This window comes from Symphalangus syndactylus, chromosome 24 (assembly GCF_028878055.3).
Source record: "Symphalangus syndactylus isolate Jambi chromosome 24, NHGRI_mSymSyn1-v2.1_pri, whole genome shotgun sequence".
Taxonomy (NCBI): domain Eukaryota; kingdom Metazoa; phylum Chordata; class Mammalia; order Primates; family Hylobatidae; genus Symphalangus; species Symphalangus syndactylus.
Window position 1 is genome coordinate 13,491,884 of NC_072446.2, and position 22,093 is coordinate 13,513,976.

The window sequence follows — 22,093 nt, forward strand, 5'->3', positions numbered from 1 at the left end:
AAGACTACTGAACCCAGAGCCAGAAACCCTGGAGGTCCTTCCCTCCCCTGCCTCTTGCCAGACGCGTGACCTTGGTTGAAGCATTGGAGCCCAGCCTGGTCCATGAGGGGCCTGTGCTTCCTGTGCCCCAAGCCCAGTCTTGACTCCTAAACTTTGTGTTCCCTCTACAGGCCTGGTGGGGCCCAGGATGTGAGGTCAGGAACACCGTCAGGAAAGTTCCTAGCGATGGAGTGTCTGGGGGAAATCGCTTCTGCTTCCTCCCAAAGGAGCTCAAACACACAGCCAAAGGGCCTGAGCTATAAACCAGAAGAGAAACCCAGAGGTGGGGAAGAAGAAAGCACAGTGTTCGTAAGAGTGCCTGGACTGGGACTGCTTCTCGCCTCTGTCTAGTGTGTAGATCCCAGGCTGCCCTTGGGTACTGACAGTGCACTCCGTGATCCTGGGCTGGATCCAGGACCAGGGAAGAGGGCTGCTATAGAGGATGGTATGAGGATAACTGTCAAAATTCAAATAAGGACTGTGTACACTGGAAAATAGTATTGTATCAGTGTTCCATTCCTTGACTTTGATCATGGCGTGGTGGTTCTCAGTGGAAGTCCTTGTTTCCAGGAGATCCCATATGATGAAGCACTGTACTTCAAGGTCGTTTTGAGGCTGGCAGCTTACTCTGAAACAGTTCCACAACCACAATAATGTGATAAACGGAGAGAGAGCAGTTAAGTAAAGGGGCAAAGCGGTAACAATTGCTGATTCTTTTCAAAGTTAGCACAAGATTAGTACCCTTGCAATATTTCTCTAAGTTTGGAAATTTTGGGGCGCAAACCTGAATGTCACATGACTCACAGAGGCTTCCTGTCCAGTCACCCCTCCTCCCTGCCCAAAGGTAAAGAGAAGAATGTGCAAATTCAAGAGGAGGATATTCATAAGTCCTCAGCAGTATTTTTCAGAAATTAAAACAGACCGTTTTAAAATTAAGAACAGACCATTCTGTTTCCACAGACATTAGCCCATCTTGCCTCACTTCCAGCCTTTCTCCCGGCGTGCCTTGACCTCTTTTCCCCTTGTCTCTGTCCCCGCCAGCTCTCCCCAGCCTCCCTCCCCATCCAGGGGCCTCTGCCTATCAGACTTCAAAGATCAAAGACAGCTCCATGATCTTCCCACAGGCAGGTCCCTCATCAGAGACACCTCCTCTCCTGGGGACCAGAGCACTTCAACCTGCAGTGCCCACACACAGTCCTGTTTGCTAATTACTTATACACATGCCTTATCTCCTGCCAGCCTGGGAGTTGCCCGTGTCATTTCATCTTTGAGTCCCCAAAGTGCCTGATCCATGGCAGGGCCTCAGTAAATGTTTGTTAAGGGCACATCGACAGCTGAGCAAGTTTGAGCAGTGATGCTCAGAGCAGGCTGTGTTCTTAAAGGCAGTGATGTATTTATTCACGAGTGTGTCCTTCTCCAGGTGGGGTCACCTTTTTCCTCCATTCCATAAGAGGTGGTCTAGGCTGAAGGTATAAACTGTTCCAAGAAAATTGGATGTCTGGGGACAGACTGTAGATGGAATAACCGCAGTGAGCTATTACGGGAAGGTGTGACCGGTGGGCAGCCGTGGCCTTCTGTGGCCCAGCTCCTGAAAGGAGCCCCTGTTTGCCACAAACCGCCTTGCTGCAGGGACCACGGGGCTGGGCCCAAGGGGCATTTCTGATCTGCCTGTGTTCATTCTTTGCCATGTGAGCAGGATCCAGGGTGCTGGGGTCCTCCGCCCACACTCCGCACTGCAGCACATTCCTCTTGGCCATCTTAGTTTGCTTAGGGAGGGGGGAATAGCCAGGTTTCCAGGTGGGTGCTTAAAAGGTTTTTCTGTTAATGGGGCAGTTGGCAAAAAGGAGGAAAAAGAGAGAAGCCCTGTTTGCTTTGATTCCTGTATCGCCGGCCATGTTTATTCAGGCCAGGCGAGTGCTGAGCTTTGGATGCTGGGCTGTGAGAGGGTGAGGGGCGGAGTGGCAGCTCCACCACCCAGGGGCCCATCTCCGCCCTAGACCTGAACTTTTTCACCTGAAAAATGAAATAAAAGTCCCCACGTCACAAGTCGGCGTGAGGACTGGGCCTGCCAGGGCTGACCCCTAACGTGGCTGCTGGTGGTTATTGTTCAAGTGGGCTTCGCAGGGTGGGAGGGGCAGATGCGGCTCTCGGTGCAGACAGGCCTATGCATTCCACACCTACAGACAGCACCTACCATGCGGCAGGCTTGACATGGCCGTGGACATGGGGACCTGTCTCAATTTAAGATGTCTGGGCAGAACAGAGTGGCAGGAAAGGCAGCAGGTCTGGAAAGCCGTGCGTCCCGTCTCAGCTCTCTTGTCCTTGTTTCTGAAGGCACCTGCTCCCCAGAGGAAACAGCTCTCCTCTGACTGCCAACTTAGCGCCAGCAGTGAGGTGGGGAATACAGTCTGCCTTGCCCTCGGACTGGTAGAAGCGGGCCCTGTGCAGGACATTGGCAAATAGTGCCCCTGGAGATGCCGGCACGACCCCAAGTTCTGTTTTGCCAGGCTGAAGGTGACCGCCCCCAGCCCCAAACTGCAGGAAGTGATTAACAGTGGCCACTGTGATGAGTGACAAAGTCGTTTTCTGCGCCCCCCTCCCCCCACAAAGGGCTGTGACCAAGGCAGGTTAGCAGTGACTGCATTTAGGTGAGGAGATGAGCAAGCATTGCCCCAGAGGGCAGGAGCTTCCTCCTAGCAAGTGTGGTGAGGACGCCCATGGCCCACAACACTGAGATTCCCAACCAGGACCAGCCCAGCCCTGAGCCTGAAACCCTCTCCTCCAGCGGCCTGCCACAGCAATCCACAGAAGGCTCCATAGCAGCACGCCTTTTCCTGCATGACACTTGGGTCTATTACAGGAATAGAACCAGGAAGATAAAAAAAAAAACAGTGTCACCCAGAAACCCCGAATCAGCTGCTTCCAGACTTCCCCCAGGAGTTATCCCCCAGGGGTCAGATGGAGCTGCCCCACCCTCCATTTGGCAAATGAAATAGAATTCAGAGAAAAACACAGCACTCAGAGAATTCATTGATTTCATCCGCCCCAGTCTTCCACTTCTGAGTGCGTTGAAGTTCCCTGAATAACTTAGAGAAGATTGTTGAATTATACTGTTTGCGTGTGATTTAGAACCAGAAATTTTTCCAAATGTCTTAGCAAGAAAATGACACCTGAGGGGCCATTATGAGTGACTCAGCGGGTGTAGGCAGGCCGCCAGAGGAGCTGAGCTCCACTTTCTTGTACCCTGTCTCGGTGTGTGTTCTCTTACTGGAAAAGAAAGTTCTAGGAGGATGAGTAACTAACTACAAGAGGAGAGAGACTAGGAGGACATTGCTGGTTTTCGCTGAGCCAGGAGTGTTAACCTTCTTCCCCAACAGCTGAGATGCTTATGGTTCCTGTACCAGGCAGACTCTGGCTGCTCCTCACGCCTGTCCAGCCTCCAAGCCCAGAGGGTGGAAACACCTTGCTGTCTCTCTCTGGGTGCACTGGTGAGCAGCATGCAGGCTGTGGCATCTCTGATTTACAGGAGAAAACACATACGCGTGCACACACACACACACACACCCCTACCACCACCACCACTTCCCCTGAACTGTGCAAAGATCTAAGAGATGGACACATGAACCTTCTCACTTGCATCTTTCCCGTCTCCCAAAGTTGCAGCTAGTGATAAGCAATGTTCTGTGGCATGAACAGAGATAAGCATAAAATGGGTCAGCACCTGGAGCTGAAATCGAACAAAAATAGGTACTTCTTCAAGCCCAGTGTTTGTCCAAGAAATCTCTGATATGTGAGTTTTGAGGGACCTCAGCAAAGTAGAAAATACGGGCCCTGCCCTCCAGGGACTTAGAGGGTGAAAGCAGCATTAGCCTCCCGCTCTGCCGGTCTTTACCAGTTTGTCTGCTGCCGCCACCGTCTCCCACATGCTCCCTCGTTTAGCCTGCATGACACCACCACCTTCAAGAAGAAACTAAGGCTCAGAGAGGAATTGATATGTTCAAGTCTCAGGATAATGTGGCAGAACCAGAAATGGATTGCAGGTCTTCAGACACCTACATCCAGGGGTACAATTCAAGGGGCCAAGAGGCAGGCTCCAGGAGCCCGGGGTGCTCACGTCCCCTGCTCCTCACTCTGTAACTGCATCCTGCAAGTCCTGCTCCCAGGTGGATGTCCTGATGCATCTACTCCCCGTTCTCTCCAGCAGCGTTCCTCATCCATCACCTGTGGCTCTCCCCTCCGGGGCCCTTCCTGTCCCACAGCTGTCTCCACTCACAGCATCCTTCCCACAGCCACCAGAGGGATCTTACAAACAGAAATCAGCTCTCAGCCACTGCCCTCCTGGAAAGCCAGTGGCAACCGGGAGAAAACCCAAACCTCTTAACAAAAGGAAGGTCGATGTGTGCCTTCAGATCTTCCAAAATGCACATGCCCCATGAGACAGGGACGGGAAACCCGCTGGGCAGGGAAATTAGGTGGGGGATGAAGGAGGCCAGCAGAGCCTCTGTCAGATGGCAGAAAGGGGAGGGAAGGGGAGAGGTGGGCTGGCCGTGTGAAGCTGGCCTGAGTGCCCGCATGGTCCCTGCAGCTTCGAGGCTGAGCCCAACTGTCCGCAGCCTCCCCATGGGCTTTCCCCAGTGCATCACACACTTACCCAATGCACTCACATTCTCAGGCCTCTGCAGATGCTCTTCCTTCTGCTCAGTCTCCTTCCAGCACCTTCCATGACTCTCATTCAACCCAACTCAATGGATACCTAAAAGAAGACCAAACTTCTCCAGAGACCCCGCATCTCTCCTGTTCCCCATTTTAACTGTTTCCAAGCACTTCCTACCTCCTGAGCATTTTACTTTTCCACATGTTCCCTTATGCAGAAAACATAAGTCCTTGCAGACAGGGACTCTGTTCACTGCCGAATCCCCGGGGAAGAAAACAGTAGCCTGCACATACTAGGTGCTCAACAAATATTTGCTGACAGCCTAATTTTAGAGGGCAAACAAATTCAATCAGGTAAATAGTCATTGAGTGCCCCTTTGAAAGACTTCCTGGTGAGTTCACAGGTGGGCTGTGTCTGTTACATGCTGTGCTGCACAGGGTGTGTCCCAAAGGTGATGCTGATGAGGCTGCCCTCATCAATGTCAGCCCAAGGAGCCACATCCACTCCCAAGCAAGTGTGTGCCACCAGTCACTGTGCAACTGTCAGAGGCGTTTGAACCAGAGCGACTCCATCTTGAATACAGACTGGGTAAAATAAGGCTGAGACCTCCTGGGCTGCATTCCCTGGAGGTCAGACATTCTACATCACAGGATGAGATAGGAGGTTGGCACAAGGTACAGGTCACCAAGACCTTGCCAATAGGCGCAGTGGCTCAGGCCTGTAATCCCAGCACTTTGGGAGGCTGAGGCGGGTGGATCACCTGAGGTCAGGAGTTCGAGACCAGCCTGGCCAACATGGTGAAACCCCGTCTCTACTAAAAAAAAGCCAAAAAATTAACCGCGCATGGTGGCAGGCGCCTGTAATCCCAGCTACTCGGGAGGCTAAGGCAGGAGAATCACTTGACCCCAGGAGGCAGAGGTTGCAGTGAGCCAAGATTGTGCCATTGCCCTCCAGCCTGGGTAACAAGAGCGAAACTCTGTCTCAAAAAACAAAAACAAACAAACAAAAAAGACCTTGCTGATAAAAGGATGTGATAAAGAAGCCAGCTAAAACGCACTAAATCCAAGATGGCGATGAAAGTGACCTCTGGTTGTCCTCACTGCTCATTATATGCTAATTATAATGCATTAGCATGCTAAGAGACCAGCACTGTGACAGTTTACAGATGCCAGCATCAGGAAGTTACCCTGTATGGTCTAAAAAGGGGAGGAACCCTCAGTTCCTGGAATTGCCCACCCCTTTCCGAAAAACTCATGAATAATCCACTCCTTGTTCAGGGTATAATCAAGAAGTAACAGTAAGTATAAATAGCTGAGCATCCCATGCTGCTGCTCTGCCTGTGGAGTAGCCATTCTTTTATTCCTTTGCTTTCTTAATAAACTTGCTTTCACTTTATGGACTTTCCCCGAATTCCTTCTTGTGCGAGGTCCAAGAACCCTCTCTGGGGATCTGGGTTGGGATCCCCTTTCCCATAACACAACCAGGCCAGGATGTGATGCATGGTGGTGCCTGGGGACAGTGGCATGGTGGATTGCAAACCTGACCCACCCTATCTGAAGGCCTGCACTGCAGAGATATCTGGGTGTTAGCGAGTGCCTCTGACCCATTGACCAAGTGGATCAAGAGGAACTCCTGTAGCTGGTGAGGGAAAAGTTGTGCCCTGCAAAACCAGCCTAGCCTGGCAAGCATTGTCGGCATCCACCCAAACAAATGCCGGTATCCAGGATGTGGCTAAACTCAGGAATGTGGAATAATAGGAAATGTCTGCAGCTTGCTGGGGTGGGAGCCAGACAATATGGCACAAAGGAAGAAGAAAAAGGATTTCGAGGCCATTCCACAGTCGATGAAAACTCATCTGTGTTCTCCTCCAGGTTGGGAAGGTGGGCCAGCCGTGGCCTGAGTGCTGATCTTTATCAGAATGAGGAGAAAAATCAGCCTTATTTTTAGAAATGAATAGGCTTTTGTGTCTGTGGCCTTGGATCATGTGTTTTCCAGGAGAATTCATGGGGTTAAAAAAAAAAAAAGGGACTGGATTCGAACCTGCCACCCAGGAGCCTTGTGCTGAGCACAGGTCTCCTGACATCTCCAGAGGCTCAGTCTTTTCACCAGTAGAATGGAGTAATAGCATCCGCCTCCCAACCCCCAGCCCCACCTCACAGCATTGTGCAAAGGATCAAATGCGGCTGCACAGTCCTCTAGAATGTCATTGGCTCAGCCCTCTGCCCTCAAGCACCACTGGGAGCAGGAATGACTCTGTTACCTCCAGGAAGGAAAACCCAGGACAGGTGCCCAGCTTTCCAGGCAAAGTGGTTTCAGGGGAGACGCCTCGCTCTAAATACCTACTCAGTTCTGCCCCAAGCTGGAAGGCGGTGGCACACAGCTGCTTATAAAGAGCTGCTAGAAGCGATGCTTAGGCAAGTAGGGCCACAGAGGTAGGAAGGTCCAAGTGCCCTGCCCCAAGCCTCCTCGGATCCCAGCCCAGATGAGAAGATGAGTCAGTATCCACAAAACCACCTTGCAGGCACCTGCAGCCAAGTCAGAAGGAAACACCTTTCCAGTTTCCAAGAGTCCCCAAGCTGCTCTGCAGGTGAGTCTGCTTTGAAGAGAGAGACACAGCTCTGGGGCTAAACTCAACCCCCAGCAAGCAGTCCCCAGCAAGAAACGGCTGGGGTGGCCTGTCTATCAGATTCCCAATGTGCTCCCTCCTTTTTTTCCAGTCCCAGACACCTCCTGGCTTTATCTGTGTGCCCTTCAGAGAACTCCTCCGGCTAAACATCCTTCACTAATAGCAGCACTGGAATTTGAGTTTGGGTGGGTTTGTGGCCATCCCCAACCCCGCCCCCACAAGGAACATGTTTAAGATCTTGCATCGACTTAAGGGAAAAACAAAAACAACAAACAAAAACCCCCAAACCAAAAAAAGACAAAAATCCTATTTAGGATCGTCTGCTGCACAATTTTAGTAACCCCCAAAATGACACAGCCCGCCAGCTTCTTGGAGCAGTCTGGCAGCCAGACACGCATCCACTTGACTAGGGCCAGGTTCAGAGATGAAGAGCCTTGTCTCTGCATGGTTTGCTGTGCTGGACCCATCAGAAGGGGCTGATGAGGTAAGTCTCATCAGGCCCTCTTCCTTCCATCTTGGCTTGAAAATGATGATTTCAGACCAGGTGCGGTGGCTCACACTTGTAATCCCAGTACTTTGGGAGGCCGAAGCAGCAGATCACGAGGTCAGAAGCTCGAGACCAGTCTGGCCAACATAGTGAAACCCCATCTCTACTAAAAATACAAAAAATTAGCCAGATGTGGTGGTGTGTGTCTGTAATCCCAGCTACTCGGGAGGCTGAGGCAGGAGAATCGCGTGAACCCAGGAGGCGAAGGTTGCAGTGAGCCGAGATTGCTCCATTGCACTCCAGCCCAGGTGACAGAGCGAGACTCTGTCTCCAAAAATAAAAAAAAAGAAAAAAGAAAAAGTAAATGATGATTTCAAATGGATGGGCTCCCTCCCTCTCTTCCTGCCCTATTCCATCAGATTCTGATCTTGAATTGCTTCTATGTTAGGGAAACCCAGGGGCCACAAGTTGTCAACTTTGGACGTCCTTTTTGTTACCAGCCTAAAAATATCCTTCCCTTTAACCAACTTTCTATAGGGTAAATCCGGAGAGTCTCCTCTTTGGAACTCCCCAGATAAATTAAGCCTTGTGCCAGCATTTGGGAGCAGGACTGTGAATGTTTATTCCCCTCCCTGACCGTCTCGCCCCTCCTCCTGACCCTTGTTTGTGAGTTTGATTTGCCAGAGGCTCTGGGCTGAAAGCGGGTGATGTACAGGACTTGTGATCGAGCAGGTGTGGTTGCTGTCATCAGACCCAGCTACATAGTTTGCAGGGCCCAGGGCACAGTGAACCTGGAGAGCCTCTTGTTCAGCTCTGCATTACACTTCTGGACTTAGGGCCCCATGTGACTGCAGGGGTCGTGTGCCTGCCTGGCTGGCCCTGCCTGTCATGATATCTTCTACATGTGCTGGACCTGCTCGGAGAGTCTCAGGGCATCTTCAGAGCACCCCAGCGCTCCCCATGCTACAGGAAAGAAAAGCTTACGCCTTGGGTGCTTTTCCCCCAGATTCAGGGACTAGGGCCCAGGACATCACAGCTCAGGCATCAGAGGCCAAGTACAAGGGCCCTCCCCTCTCCAGGCTCGTTTCTCATGCTGTCGAATGTGCTGTTGGACTTCATAGCACCTGGATCATAACAGTCTCTGGGTACTTGGAGGGAGGGGGCACGATATATCTTACTGCACAGTTTTGTGAGTTCTTAGCTTTTTCTTTAGAAGAGGCCCAAAACCCGCCGCTTTGGTAGATGCCACCTGATGACCTGGCAAGGGCAGCTGTGTCTGGGTTTCTTCCTCACAAGGACCCAGCTCCTGTAGTCAGGGAGGCCAGAGAGTGGACGTGGGAGGAAGAAAGCCCCCACTGGCAATTCTCTTTCCACTCCTTTTATGCCCAGAGGTCGGGAGGCCTGACTCCCACCCCCACCGCCAGCTCAAGCTTGGGGACTTCTCCCAGGACGGCCACCCCACCCCGCCTTCTGATGACTGATGGACACTAATGGTTTCCATGAGCGACTTGCCAAACAAATAAGAGACACATCAGTAGATAGAGCCCCGGGTCCACACTTTGCCTCAGTGACCGCTTTTTGGGGAACAAGGACTGAAACTTCTGGGCTGACGAAGCAGCTCTCCAGCCTTGCTCTCCACTCAGACAGTCATGCGGGGATTCCATGGCCACCTCAGCGCTTCCGGGAATGGTCATGGAAGCTTCTGGAAGTCAGGAGGCAGCCACTGTGACTTCCCCTTGCCCACGTGGCACCCTCGGAATGTGGTGCCACTGAGTATGGAGAGAGTCGGGCATGTGACTTCCCCTTGCCCACGTGGCACCCTCGGAATGTGGTGCCACTGAGTATGGAGAGAGTCGGGCAAGCTCATCTGTGGGCCCTGTGCCAAGGGCCCCCAGCAAGGGCCTCTCAGGCCCGAGCGCAGAACGCCAGGCCCTGTTCTTACCAGAGAAGGCCATGGTGTGGGCCCAAGGGCCGTGACAAACACTCAGAGGGGCCGCAGGGAGCGAGAAGCCCTCCTCCAGTTACAAAACCACGTCCTGGGGGGCCACTTCTGCTTTTGGTTCCTCATTTGACTAAGAAGAGTTTCGTTAGCAGAAAACCTTTTCAAGCCATCTTTGGAAGTCACATTGTAGAACTCCTGATGTGTGCGCCAAATGGAATTTTCCTTTGGGGCATTTTCTAGAAGAATCCCTCCTTCCTTCTCTGCAAAAGGGAACCGTCCCTCCGAAAGGGCCTGGGCCTTTGGGGAAAGGGGTTTAGAAAGCCAGGCGCGGGCACCCTTCTTTGGGGGCGGTGGCCACATCCCAGGATCCCTTCCTAGGGGAGGCCTGGGCCCAGATGTGAGGCTGGGGGCCTCTCCCCAGGGCTCAGGGCCCCAGGAATGCAGGGCCAAGGGGGCCCATGAGCCTGCGGCCCCCCACCCCGAAGCCAGGAACCCCGGCAAATACGTCCAGCTGGACAGTCCCGCGCTCAGGGCGGGGGCCGGCGGCGGGGTCAGGCTTGGGGTCTGCCCGGCGACCTCGCGCCTGGCCCGCGAGTTCAGGCGCCCCGGAGGCAGGGAGGGAGCGGGGCGCGGAGCCGGGCGGGGAGGGCAGGGGTCACCGGGCGGGGCAGGAGCCGCAGTGGGACAGCCCCGCCCCGGGGGAGTGTCCCGGCCTGGCCGCCGCAGTCTTAAGGGCCGGGCGGGGCAGGGGCCCAAAGTGCGGGGTCGGCCGGGTGCTGGGCCGAGGCCGAGGCCGGGGCGGGATCCAGAGCGGGAGCCGGCGCGGGATCTGGGACTCGGAGCGGGATCCGGAGCGGGACCCAGGAGCCGGCGCGGGGCCATGGCGAGGCGCGGGCCAGGGTGGCGGCCGCTTCTGCTGCTCGTGCTGCTGGCGGGCGCGGCGCAGGGCGGCCTCTACTTCCGCCCGGGACAGACCTGCTACCGGCCTCTGCAGGGGGTCGGGCTGGCTCCGCTGGGGCGCAGGTGGGCACCGGCGGGGAGGCAGCCCTGGGGGGACGGGAGGCCCATCGCCCCGGCCAGGCGCGCGCTCTGCCTCCTGGGGGCCCTGCCTCGCCAACAGGCCTTGGAAGGTCAGATCCAGCCGCTTTGTTTTGGGGGTCGCTCCTTCTCTTCCACATCCAGGGTGAGCCCTGATGTTTGTGGGGTTGGACAAGCCCCACCTGGCCAGAAAGCCAGGCCAGCCCCACCTCCTCGGCCTCTGGGGGTGGCCCTTACGGCGCGGCATGGCTGGGAGAGCACCCCGGTTCCCTCCTTTCGGGGGTGCCCTGCCTCCTTCACATTCTGAGAGCGCTGGAGCCTCCTAGTGTGAGGTGGGCCCACACCTGGCTCACCTCTGGTGATTCTGGCGCCACTCCCATGCTCTCAGGTGTTGGGAAGGGCGGGAGGGCCCTACCGAGGGCTTCCTGGGCCCATGGCCCCCGGGAGCCCCAGCACCGACCTGGGTGGGGATGATCTCTTCCCAGCACATACCCCCGGCCTCATGAGTACCTGTCCCCAGCGGATCTGCCCAAGAGCTGGGACTGGCGCAATGTGGATGGTGTCAACTATGCCAGCATCACCCGGAACCAGCACATCCCCCAATACTGCGGCTCCTGCTGGGCCCACGCCAGTACCAGCGCTATGGCGGGTGAGTGGCCGCCCTTTGACTGTGGGCCAGGAAAGCCCATCCCGGCTGCCCCTTTATAGGCCCAGGCAGCTCAGCCTGCGGTTCCAGGGACCTGTGATTCAAGGCCAGGTCAGCCTGGGCTGGGGTGCAGGCCTTTGCCCTCTGCTGAGGTGACCCAAGCTGGGTTATTCTGGGGCTTTTGGGTGATAGGCAGGACTAGGACTGAATCCCAGTGACAAGTGCCCTCTCTCCCCCAAAGCTTGTGACCTCAGCCATTGGGATAGAAACAGAAATGCAAAATCACTGAGTCCCCAGGCTGTATTTGAGGATACAGAAGTAAACTGCTTCTCAGCACAGATGAAAGCCTGTCCTGGCCTTGGAATATTGGGTGAGGCTAGTTGGCTACAGCCCATGGCCTAACCTGGTCACTACCTCCAGCCTGGTGGGTTTCTATCTTAGGCTTTTGGCCGGAGTAGGGTAGGAAGGCTCTCAGCAAAGACGAAGGGGAAGTTGAGGCCCTCCCTATCAACAAGGCTGCTGCACCCTGCTTTGGGAGAGAAGGCGGGAGAAGGGACAGCTGCAAACCAGCCCCAGGCCCGCCCCACAGCATTTGGAAGGGACTCTTCTATCCCCTCTCCAGTCACAGCACAGGGTCCAAGAGCCTGGATTTCCCCTGGAGATGGGACTTGCGTGGCCTGGGAGTTTAGCCCATGAGAACTGTGGTGCTGTTGCCTCTTCTCTGACCTTGGTCCTCATGGGTCAGGGCTGCTGAACACCCCTGTGAAAAGGATAGACTACAGTGTGGCTGCCGCTGTGGGCCAAAGCTGGGGGACACGCGTTTGTGTGTGTTCCATCTCACTGACACCTCCTCAATGCCATGATTGCTTTCAGTTTGCAGATGAGGAAACACGCTTTTTGCAGAGAGATGGGGAGGCTTGAGCATAGTGTGAGTGACAGCTGAGATTTGAGCCCAGAAGCCTGGGCTTTGTGCCAGGATGTCTGATGGGCTCAGTCTTGTGAATGAGGGGTTCTCGCTCTGGGGGTAGGGTCTGGACTCCAGAGCCAGCCAGCTGAAGCTGTGGCATCTGTGGCGTCTCCCCCGGGGGCTGGAACACACTTCTGACCATTCAAAGGTCCCTTTGATGTGGATGGAGCTGGAAGGTCTGGGAGACCTTGGCGGGCTACAGCATGTGGGTGGGGCTAGAGGCAGAGGACTGGACAGAGTCTAGGGGAAGTGTCCAGGCCTGGCACCCGCTGAGGAAGTGAAAGAACCTTTGAGGGTGGGGTGAGGGTGAAGGGAGGATAGAAAGGTCACCAGGTGCCTGTGGGAAGCCTTGAACTCTTTGAGAGGGAGTCAGGTGACAAGATGTGCGTCTGTGAAGGACTGTGGGTAGGAAGGAGATGGCTTTCAGATGGGTGCGGGACCTCCTTCTCAGCATACCCAGGCCCAGGCCCTCGCTTCCTCTTTCACTGAGGAATAGAAGCCACCAGAAGGGGACTTCCACGGGGCCCTGGCTATCTACCAGCCAAGGCAGCAGGTCCTCCATTTGTCTTCCCTCCTCTTCCCCAGGATCAAACGTCTTGTCCCCTCACTGAGCTCGTCCCTGTCCCTTCCCACTCAGGGAAGCTCTCCCACCTGGAAAAAAGGAACACAAAGCCCCCGGCCCCACCCCGCCCCAATTCTGGGCTCCCTGGGGAAGTATCTGGAGTCCCTCCACTTCCTCTTCTCTACCCTTGAACCCACTCCAGCCTCAGTCCCACCTCTGCCACGCCACCGGCACTGTTCTTTCCACTGCCACCCGTTGCCCACAGTGAAGCATTCTCCTGATCACGTCTCCCCAGGATGCTTCCCTCTCCTGCACCACACTACCCGCCTCCACCTCCCTGGCCACTCCTTCCCCTCTCCCCAGCTGTCTCCTCAGAGTTCTGAGTGTCAGCTTCCCCAGGACCAACCCTTCACCTGAACTCACCTTGACATCCGCCTGCCCACTCGCCCGCTGGCCCGGTCACATGACGCCTCCACCCTCAGACCTTCAGGTCTGGATGGCTCCTTCCACCACTGTCACCCGACAGCCCATTTCTTCCCCAGTCCTCCCTGGCTGTCCTTCTGGCTATGCAGGCAAAAGCCTGGACTGGTACCCGACTCCTCTGTTTTCTGTCCCTCATATAATCTACCCACAAGTCTTGTCAGTTCTACCTTCAAAGCAGATGCAGAAATCACGCACCGCCCACCGCCTCCTCCGGGTCTAAGCCACACCACCCCACTGCCGACTGCCCTCACTGGTCTCCTGGCCTCTGCCCCTGCGGCCACAGTGAGCCTGTGAAAACCCATCAGATCATGTTCTTTGGCTTGAAACCCTCTCAGGATTCCACTCAAATAAAAGACAGAACCCTCTGGCCTTCACCAGCCTTCACCATCGGGCTCCCTCCCAGTGCCCCCTTGCTCCCCTGCTCCTGCCCAGGGTGGAGGGGGGAGGTAGCTTCTCCCACCAGGCACCTCCTCTCTCCCTGAGGTCCCATGGCTCCCTCCCTCCCTCCTGTGGATGTCACCTCAGCGGGGTCTTCCTCAGCCACCCTATGCATATGACATCCCACTTCCCGAATTATCTCCCCGTTTTATTTTTCTTCATGGTGCTGTATACTTTGCACAGTTACAGATGCTCCTTGACTTAACAGTGGGGTCATGTCCTGACAACCCCATCTTAAGTTGAAAACACCGTGAGTGGAAAATGTGTTTGACACACCCACCCTCCTGCACACCCTGGCTTGGCTTTGTCTGCCCTAAATGTATTCAGGACCCTTGTGTTAGCCCACAGTTGGGTGTGAGTAATAAGCCCGTTCCCAGATGGGGCTGGTGGGATGAAGGATTGAGTTTGGCTGTGGGAGAAGCTTGTGCACACCTCAGTGAGCTGGTTAGGCCGGGTCCAGATGCTTCAGGCAGGCATAGACGGAGAGGCCAGAACTGAAACTGCTCATCCATCTGAGCTCTGCCTCTGGGCCAGGACTGCTGTCGCCGGGTTGGGTTGGGCATAAATGGATAGGGCTCGGGGCAGGCCATGGGATGCCCTGCACTGCCAAGTGGAACTCCAGAAGCCCAGGCAGGAGGTGCTTCCAGAAGGATGGAGCGACTGCTGTGCTGACTGCTGCTGGAGAGTGGTCAGCTCGGATGACAGTGGAGAAATGACCTTTAGCAAGAGAGAAAGGGCTGAAGAGGAGTGGGGCAGTAGGGGTCGGGGCACTGTCTCAAACCATTGAGTAAAGCAGAAAACCGTGATAGTGAGTGGGAGGGGCCGGGGCTTACTCTATTGTTGTGAGAAAGGCAAGTCTGGGGTACGTAGATCTGCTTAGAGGGGGCATGGCTGACAAGGGAGCAGGGAGAAGGGAAGCTGGAGGGAACCAAGTCCTTGGGAGGAAACAGGATGGAACCTAGGGTGGGTCAGTCAGGTGGGAGGGGACAAACCAGCCACCGGCTGCTCCAGGAAGAGTGTTTGGGGTGCAAAGCGCGGGCAGGCTGGGTGGCGGCAAGATGGAGGTCTGCTTTGGGACCCTGCAGAGTGATGTGCGAAGCAAAGTCACCAGAGCAGGGCCAGTTCCAGAAGGCCCCTGGCTGGGCGACCGGGAGGAGGCCAGGTGGAGAAGCGGACTGTGGGGCAGTGTGGGAGAGTCTGAAAGGTGACAGGAGATAGAGGGGATGTGCAGGCCCAGAGGGGGCTGCCAATGGGCAGAGGGACCCCCTGCTCATTGTGCCCCGGGGAAGGGACAGGTGAGGCTGCAGGAAGAGTTCTGACTTGAAGGTGGGGTCAGGAGATGAGGCCTGAGGCAGGTGCAGGGGTGTGTGGCTGTGAAGTCATTGTCCTGGGAGGGCAGAGTGTGAGATGACCCTGAACAAGAGCCTGGGTTTCCTTCTAGGATCTGTTTTATTGCATTTATGCATGGGAAGGGAAGCAGGTTCCTCGGTGACCACCCTCAGCTGTCCCTGGCTGCACCTTGGGATTTAGAGCCCAGGCACCTGGGCAGTGAGGGCATGGTCAGCCAGCCACTGGGAGCCCTCTGCATCCCCCAGTGACTTTGGGGCTGGGTCCCTGCTGGCCTTCCCCAGCCCTCGGGACCGCATTTGGCCCCTCACTGGGGCTCATGTGGCTCCCTGGGCTATACTTGTTCACAGAGCTGACACCTTGGCCCCCTGTCCACGAGGGCAGCCTGGCTGGCTTTGGGGTGTGGCACACTTGGTATAGGTGGCTGAGTCTCTGTCCACCCAGCCCTTCATTCAGCAGGCACTTCTCAGGTGTCTGCAGGGCCAGATGCTGGTGACTGCCTGGCCCTGGCCCTGCTCTCATGGCATTTGTAGTAGGAGGTGTGGCAGACAGGACAGTGCCCAAAGAAGGCCAGGGAAGGCCTCTCTGCAGAGCGACGGCTGAGCGGAGACCTCCATGAAGAGGTCAGCAGGGAGAGGGAGACACAGGCAGCTGGGCAGAGCTGAAGGCAGGCCAGGCTGGGCAGCGCCTGCGTCCCGCCCGAGGCGTCCAGGTCCATTCGGGGAAGTGGGTGGAGGGTGGGTGAGTGCTGACCGGCGGGTGCTGACTGTTGCAGATCGGATCAACATCAAGAGGAAGGGAGCGTGGCCCTCCACCCTCCTATCCGTGCAGAATGTCATCGACTGTGGTAACGCTGGCTCCTGTGAAGGGGGTAATGACATGTCCGTGTGGGACTATGCCCACCGGCACGGCATCCCCGACGAGACCTGCAACAACTACCAGGCCAAGGACCAGGGTAGGCTGCTGCCCGCGCCCCGACTCCACCCTCCCGCCCTCCACTCCCTCCTCCACGGACACTCGTGGCTGAGGACCCAGCCTGACCCTGTGCTCCTCACATTGGCTGGTGGCTGGGGAGCTGCGGGAGGGCAGAGGTTGCAGCCCCCAGGGGCGCTGGTGCTCTTGACCATGAGGGGTAGTGTTCCCAGCACTGGCTCCAGCCTCTCCCCGCAGAAGCCCCCTCTGCTACCTTGCACCCACTTGGGCTGGGGATCAGAAAACTGGACCCCATAGTCCCTGTTGAGAAGCCCAGCGAAAAAGCCTGCTGCAGGAGTGGTCTGAAGAGCATCCCTGGCCACGTGTGGTGGCTTGCGCCTGTAATCTCAGCACTTTGGGAGGCCAAGACAGGCAGATCACTGGAGGTCAGGAGTTCAAGACCAGCCTGGCCAACACGATGAAATCCCGTCCCTACCAAAAGCACAAAAATTAGCCAGGTGTGGTGGTGCACGCCTGTAATCCCAGCTACTCGGGCGGCTGAGGCAGGAGCATTGCTTGACCTGGGAGGCAGAGGTTGCAGTGAGCCAAGATCACGCCACTGTACTCTAGCCTGGGTGACAGAGCAAGACTACGTCTCAAAAAACAAACAAACAAACCGAAAACAGCCCTGTCCCCGTGTCTCCAGCCTCGTGGAAGAGTGTCTTGCTCCTGCGCCCCTTTGGCTGGGCCTGAATGTGGTGTTTGGGTTCTAACATGCTGGCATTTTGGTGGCTTTTTGGGCCTTTGTAGGGGAGAGGTGTAGGGGGCCTTGTGGAGGTGCTGCCCCAAACTGGAAGCAGCCATTGGCTTGGTTCCTGTTCTGGTGACCCAGGGCCCAGGTCCCCCACATTCAGGTGCGGCTGCGGCGAAGGGGGTACTGTGTGGATGAGCAGACCCAAGCTAGCCTGGAATCCCTAGAGCTGGCACATTCCTTTCAGGCTGCTCCCATTGGAAACAGAAGGAAAGAAAAGTCCAGACCCTAATCCCATAATTGGTAGGTTTTGTTTGTTTGTTTGTTTTTGAGACAGAGTTTCACTCTTGTTGCCCAGGCTGGAGTGCAATGGCACGATCTCTGCTCACGGCAACCTCTGCCTCCCGGGTTTGAGTGATTCTCCTGCCTCAGCCTCCCGAGTAGCTGGGATTACAGGCATGCGCCACCACACCCAGCTAATTTTGTATTTTTTAGAAGAGACGGGGTTTCTCCATGTTGGTCAGGCTGGTCTTAAACTCCCAACCTCAAGTGATCCACCCGCCTTGGCCTCCCAAAGTGGTGGGATTACAGGCATGAGCCACCACGCCCAGCCATAACTGGTAGTTTTAAGCCACCTGACTCAGATCTCCCTCACAGCCAGAGCAGAGAGCTGAGAAAGCCCAGCAGCCGCTTGCTTTGCTGTCTCCATCCCTGCCCCAGGCTATATAGGCTGGCCCCAGCGCCCTGTGCACTCTGAAGTGGCAGAAGGTCCTCTGGGCACCACCCTCTGCCAACGGGGCTCCCTTGCCTTGCCTCTCAAACCTTATTGTTCAGCCAGAAAGAATTCTCCTGGACTGGCTGAGTCCTTCGAGAAGGGGGACAGATGAAGGCGCAGAGGGAAGGGCTGTCAGATGGCTCTGGAAGCAGGAAGCGCGGGTATCAGGTGGTCTCCAGGGCCACGCCCACCCCACTCCACGCCAAACTGTTCTCACCCAGCCAAGGCCAGGCCCCTCCAACCCACCCAGCCTGACAGGAGCAGATGGAGCTCATCAGAAACCTGATTGTGTGACTGGTGACTGCGGTGGCTCACACGTGTAATGCCAGCACTTTGGGAGGCTGAGGCGGGTGGATCACTTGAGACCAGGAGTTCGAGACCAGCCTGGCCAACATGGTGAAACCCTGTCCCTACTAAAAATACAAAAAATAGCCAAACATGGTGGCATGCGCCTGTCATCCCAGCTACTCAGGAGGCTGAGGCAGGAGAATCACTTGAACCCAGGAGGCGGAGGTTGCAGTGAGCCAGGATGATACCACTGAACTCCAGCCTGGGTGACAGAGTGAGACTGTCTCCAAAAAAAAAGAAAAGAATAAAAAAACCTGATTGTGATAAATAGTCTTGTCTTTGTAGTGTTAGCAAAAGTGTGGCCACAAATCCACCATTTTCCCGTAGTACTGGGCACTGGGCACTTGGTGTGCAAGGAACAAATTGAACCAGTGTCTGAGCCTCAAGGTGCTCATGTTCCTGGGGGGGGGGAATCCGGACAGATGTGTAACTATGACAGACAGGTCACGCCAAAGCAGTGAATGGCAGGCTGAGGGCCGCCATGTGGATGGAGTGAAAAGTGGGAACACAGCAACTCTGAGCCTTGCGAAACCAAGAGCTGTACTTTATCTTCTTTTTTAAATTAATTTTTAAATTTTTTTTTCTGTAGAGATGAGGTCTCACTCTGTTGTCCAGGCTGGTCTCAGACTCCTGGCGTCAAGCCATCCTCCTGCCTTGGCCTCCCAAAGTGCTGGGATTACAGGTGTGAGCCACCACGCCTGTACTCTTTCTTTTTTTTTCCTTTTTTGGAGATGGAGTCTCACTCTTGTTGCCCAGGCTGGAGTGCAGTGGTGCGATCCCGACTCACTGCAACCTCTGCCTCCCAGGTTCAAGCGATTCTCCTGCCTCAGGCTCCTGAGTAGCTAGGATGACAGGCATCCGCCACCACACCCAGCTAATTTTTGTACTTTTAGTAGAGACGGGATTTCACCATGTTGGCCAGGCTGGTCTCAAACTCCTGACCTCAGGTGATCCACCCACCTAGGCCTCCCAAAGTGCTGGGATTACAGGTGCCTGGCTCTCTTTATTTTTTAAGCCTAATTCTTGATAACCTCTTAAGTCAACCAGAATTTATTTTTTGGTCCCCTCAGCATGGGCACAGAAGAAAATGCTTTTTTGTGGTTGTTACCCAATGTATTGGCCTATTTATTCACCAGCCAGCAATAGAGACATTTTATTAAGTGTTAATCATTTGACTATGCTCCATTTTCAGCTAGAAAGTATTGTGGAAAGGTCCTTCTTCTCCAGCCATTAGAGGGAAAAAGGCGAACTCCTGGGTGCCTACTATGTGCTAATTAATGTCTGTCTCTTTTCTTCTCTGCCAAGGCCTGGCGAAGGGCTTTTCATAACTCCCTGGCAGCTGAAAGAAGAGCGTCATTAAGCAGCACCTAATAGCAAGATGATTTCGTTCTTAGCCACTGAGTGGTAGGCTGCATGATGCGAGTGGAGAGTGGGCTTGGCGGGCTTCTTTGTCAGTGGGCTGATGAGGAGACGGCCTCATGCTGACTTTTCTTGCTCTCCCCCAGAGTGTGACAAGTTTAACCAATGTGGGACATGCAATGAATTCAAAGAGTGCCACGCCATCCGGAACTACACCCTCTGGAGAGTGGGAGACTACGGCTCCCTCTCTGGGAGGGAGAAGATGATGGCAGAAATCTACGCAAATGGTCCCATCAGGTGAGGAGAGGTCCCGCGGGTGAGGAGAGATCTGCGGTGACAGCGCCAGTGTGGGCTCATGTAGGTGCTCATGTAGGTGTCTCCGTCCTTGGCCACTTTCCTTCTGGCCGGTTGTATTCAGTAGGCTGGAGACAGCCACATCATTTCCCCTCTAAGAACTTCAGTTTTCTCAGTTAACACTGAGCTGACAGCAAGTCTGCCCTTATGGATGGTTGTGCAGAATGCAGATGAGACGCTCCCCCAAGCTGTACTGAGGGGGCAGTTTCAGCAGGGAAGACACTATGTGAATAACAACAGAAGTTTATCCAGAACTGTCAGATACACACTATCTGAGTCGGGTTTACGCTTTTTTGTCATATCAGATTTTTCCTTTTTTTTTTGAAACAGTCTCACTCTGTCACCCAGGCTGGAGTGCAGTGGTATGATCTTGGCTCACTGTAGCCTTGACTGCCCGGGCTCAAGCGATCCTCCTGCCTCAGCCCCCTCCACCGAGTAGCTGTGACTACTGGCGCACACCACCACACCCAGCTAATTTTTGTATTTTCTGTAGAGGTGGGGTTTCGCCATCTTGCCCAGGCTGGTGTTGAACTCCTAAACTCAAGCTATCCACCTGCCTCGGCCTCCCAAAGTGCTGGAATTACAGGCGTGAGCCACTGCGCCCGGCCATATCAGATTATTTCTAATGACGGTAAATTCTCTCAATTTAAATTGGTAATTCTTTAACTGCTTGCTCTCAGCTGTGGAATAATGGCAACAGAAAGATTGGCTAACTACACCGGAGGCATCTATGCCGAATACCAGGACACCACCTATATAAACCATGTCGTTTCTGTGGCTGGGTGGGGCATCAGCGATGGGACTGAGTACTGGATTGTCCGGAATTCATGGGGTGAACCATGGGTAAGATGTTTTCATTTTCTTAAGGTCATTCCTAGAAAAAAACGTCCTGGTACTCCTCTTGAATGGTTCTGTTGACTTTTAGCTAAAATCTGAGGCCTTGACAGAGGGTTCCTTGCTCCAGCTGTCTCAGCCACCGCGCGAGTGGCTTTTGGGGCCAGACCCTTCTCTGTCATGCGCGGCTGCCGCCACTCTGTGCACTTTGGGTGTTCAGCAGCATCCCTGGCCCCTCCACCCACTAGGTGACTCCCCGCAATCCCAGTGTGACCAAAACTGTCTCCAGATGGTGCCTGGTGCCCTGGGGAAGTCCCTGTGAGCACTGCGGGAGAGAAGCTCTGCCACCCTCTTCCTTTACAACCAGCTCATTCTTCTTCCTATCATGGTTTTTGGGCTCCCGTAAAATACTGTGTAGGTTTTTCAAAAATACTTAAGTTGGGCCAAAAATCCAGGAGAGATAAATTAACTGCCAGACCTAGTCTTAGCCATTAATAATTTAAGACACAGACATTCATTAAGAAATGGGGGGAAAGTGCTTCATGTGCAGGTGATGAAATGTCGTATTTTTTACTAGGTGACTACTAATGGGGGTAGTAGTAGGTGGAGGAGTCAACAGTCTAGAGTCAACATGTTTTGTTAGATGAATTCACTTTTGGCATAGACAGGCCCCATGTTAAACGTTAACCAAGTGAAATATTTCACAAAAGGTATTTCAGAACAGGGGTCATGGGAAAGCTGAGGGGCAGCTGAGTGGGTTGTCTGGATCGCCCAAGGCTGGCCTGAGAGATGGAGGCAGAAAGCAGGGGGCAGGGTGCTGAGAGCAGCAAGGGGAGCGGGAGATGGCTGCAGATGGACGGACGTGTTATCCCACTTCTCACAGGGCGAGAGAGGCTGGCTGAGGATCGTGACCAGCACCTATAAGGATGGGAAGGGCGCCAGATACAACCTTGCCATCGAGGAGCATTGTACATTTGGGGACCCCATCGTTTAAGGCCATGTCACTAGAAGAGCAGTTTAAGAAAAGGCATGGTGAGCCATGACCAGAGGGGATCCTACTATGGTTATGTGCGCCAGGCTGTCTGGCAGGAACGGGGGTGGCTATCAATATTGGATGGCGAGGACAACGTGGTACTGGCTGCGAATGTTCCTGAGAGTTGAAAATGGGATGACCTATAACACTTGCACAGGATGGCTCTGCCTCACAATGACTGCAGTCAACCACCTGGTGAAGAAGTGATCTGTGACACAGGAAACGATGGGACCTCAGTTTTCTTCAGTACAGGACTTGATATTTTGTATTTGGCAACTGTGGGCAATAATATGGCATTTAAGAGGTGAAACAGTTCAGACTTATCACCATTCTTATGTCACTTTAGAATCAAGGGTGGGGGAGGGAGGGAGGGAGATGGCAGTTTCAAATCGCCCAAGTGATGAATAAAGTATCTGGCTCCACACAAGACTGAGGCTGACCGTGCCTTATTCACACACAAAAACAATGTCACATCAGGACCTAATCCAACCCAGCAGA

The 22,093-nt window shown here is 54.6% G+C and overlaps 1 protein-coding gene across 1 annotated transcript; it reads left to right on the forward strand.

Annotated features, from left to right (window-relative positions):
• Positions 1-10,488: 10,488 nt before the first annotated feature.
• Positions 10,489-22,022, forward strand: CTSZ (cathepsin Z). The gene is made up of 6 exons (XM_055265048.2): positions 10,489-10,771; positions 11,272-11,435; positions 16,005-16,184; positions 19,521-19,671; positions 20,409-20,571; positions 21,446-22,022. The coding sequence occupies exons 1-6, from the start codon at positions 10,629-10,631 to the stop codon at positions 21,554-21,556; spliced, it is 912 nt and encodes a 303-aa protein (XP_055121023.1). The 5' UTR covers positions 10,489-10,628; the 3' UTR covers positions 21,557-22,022.
• Positions 22,023-22,093: the final 71 nt, after the last annotated feature.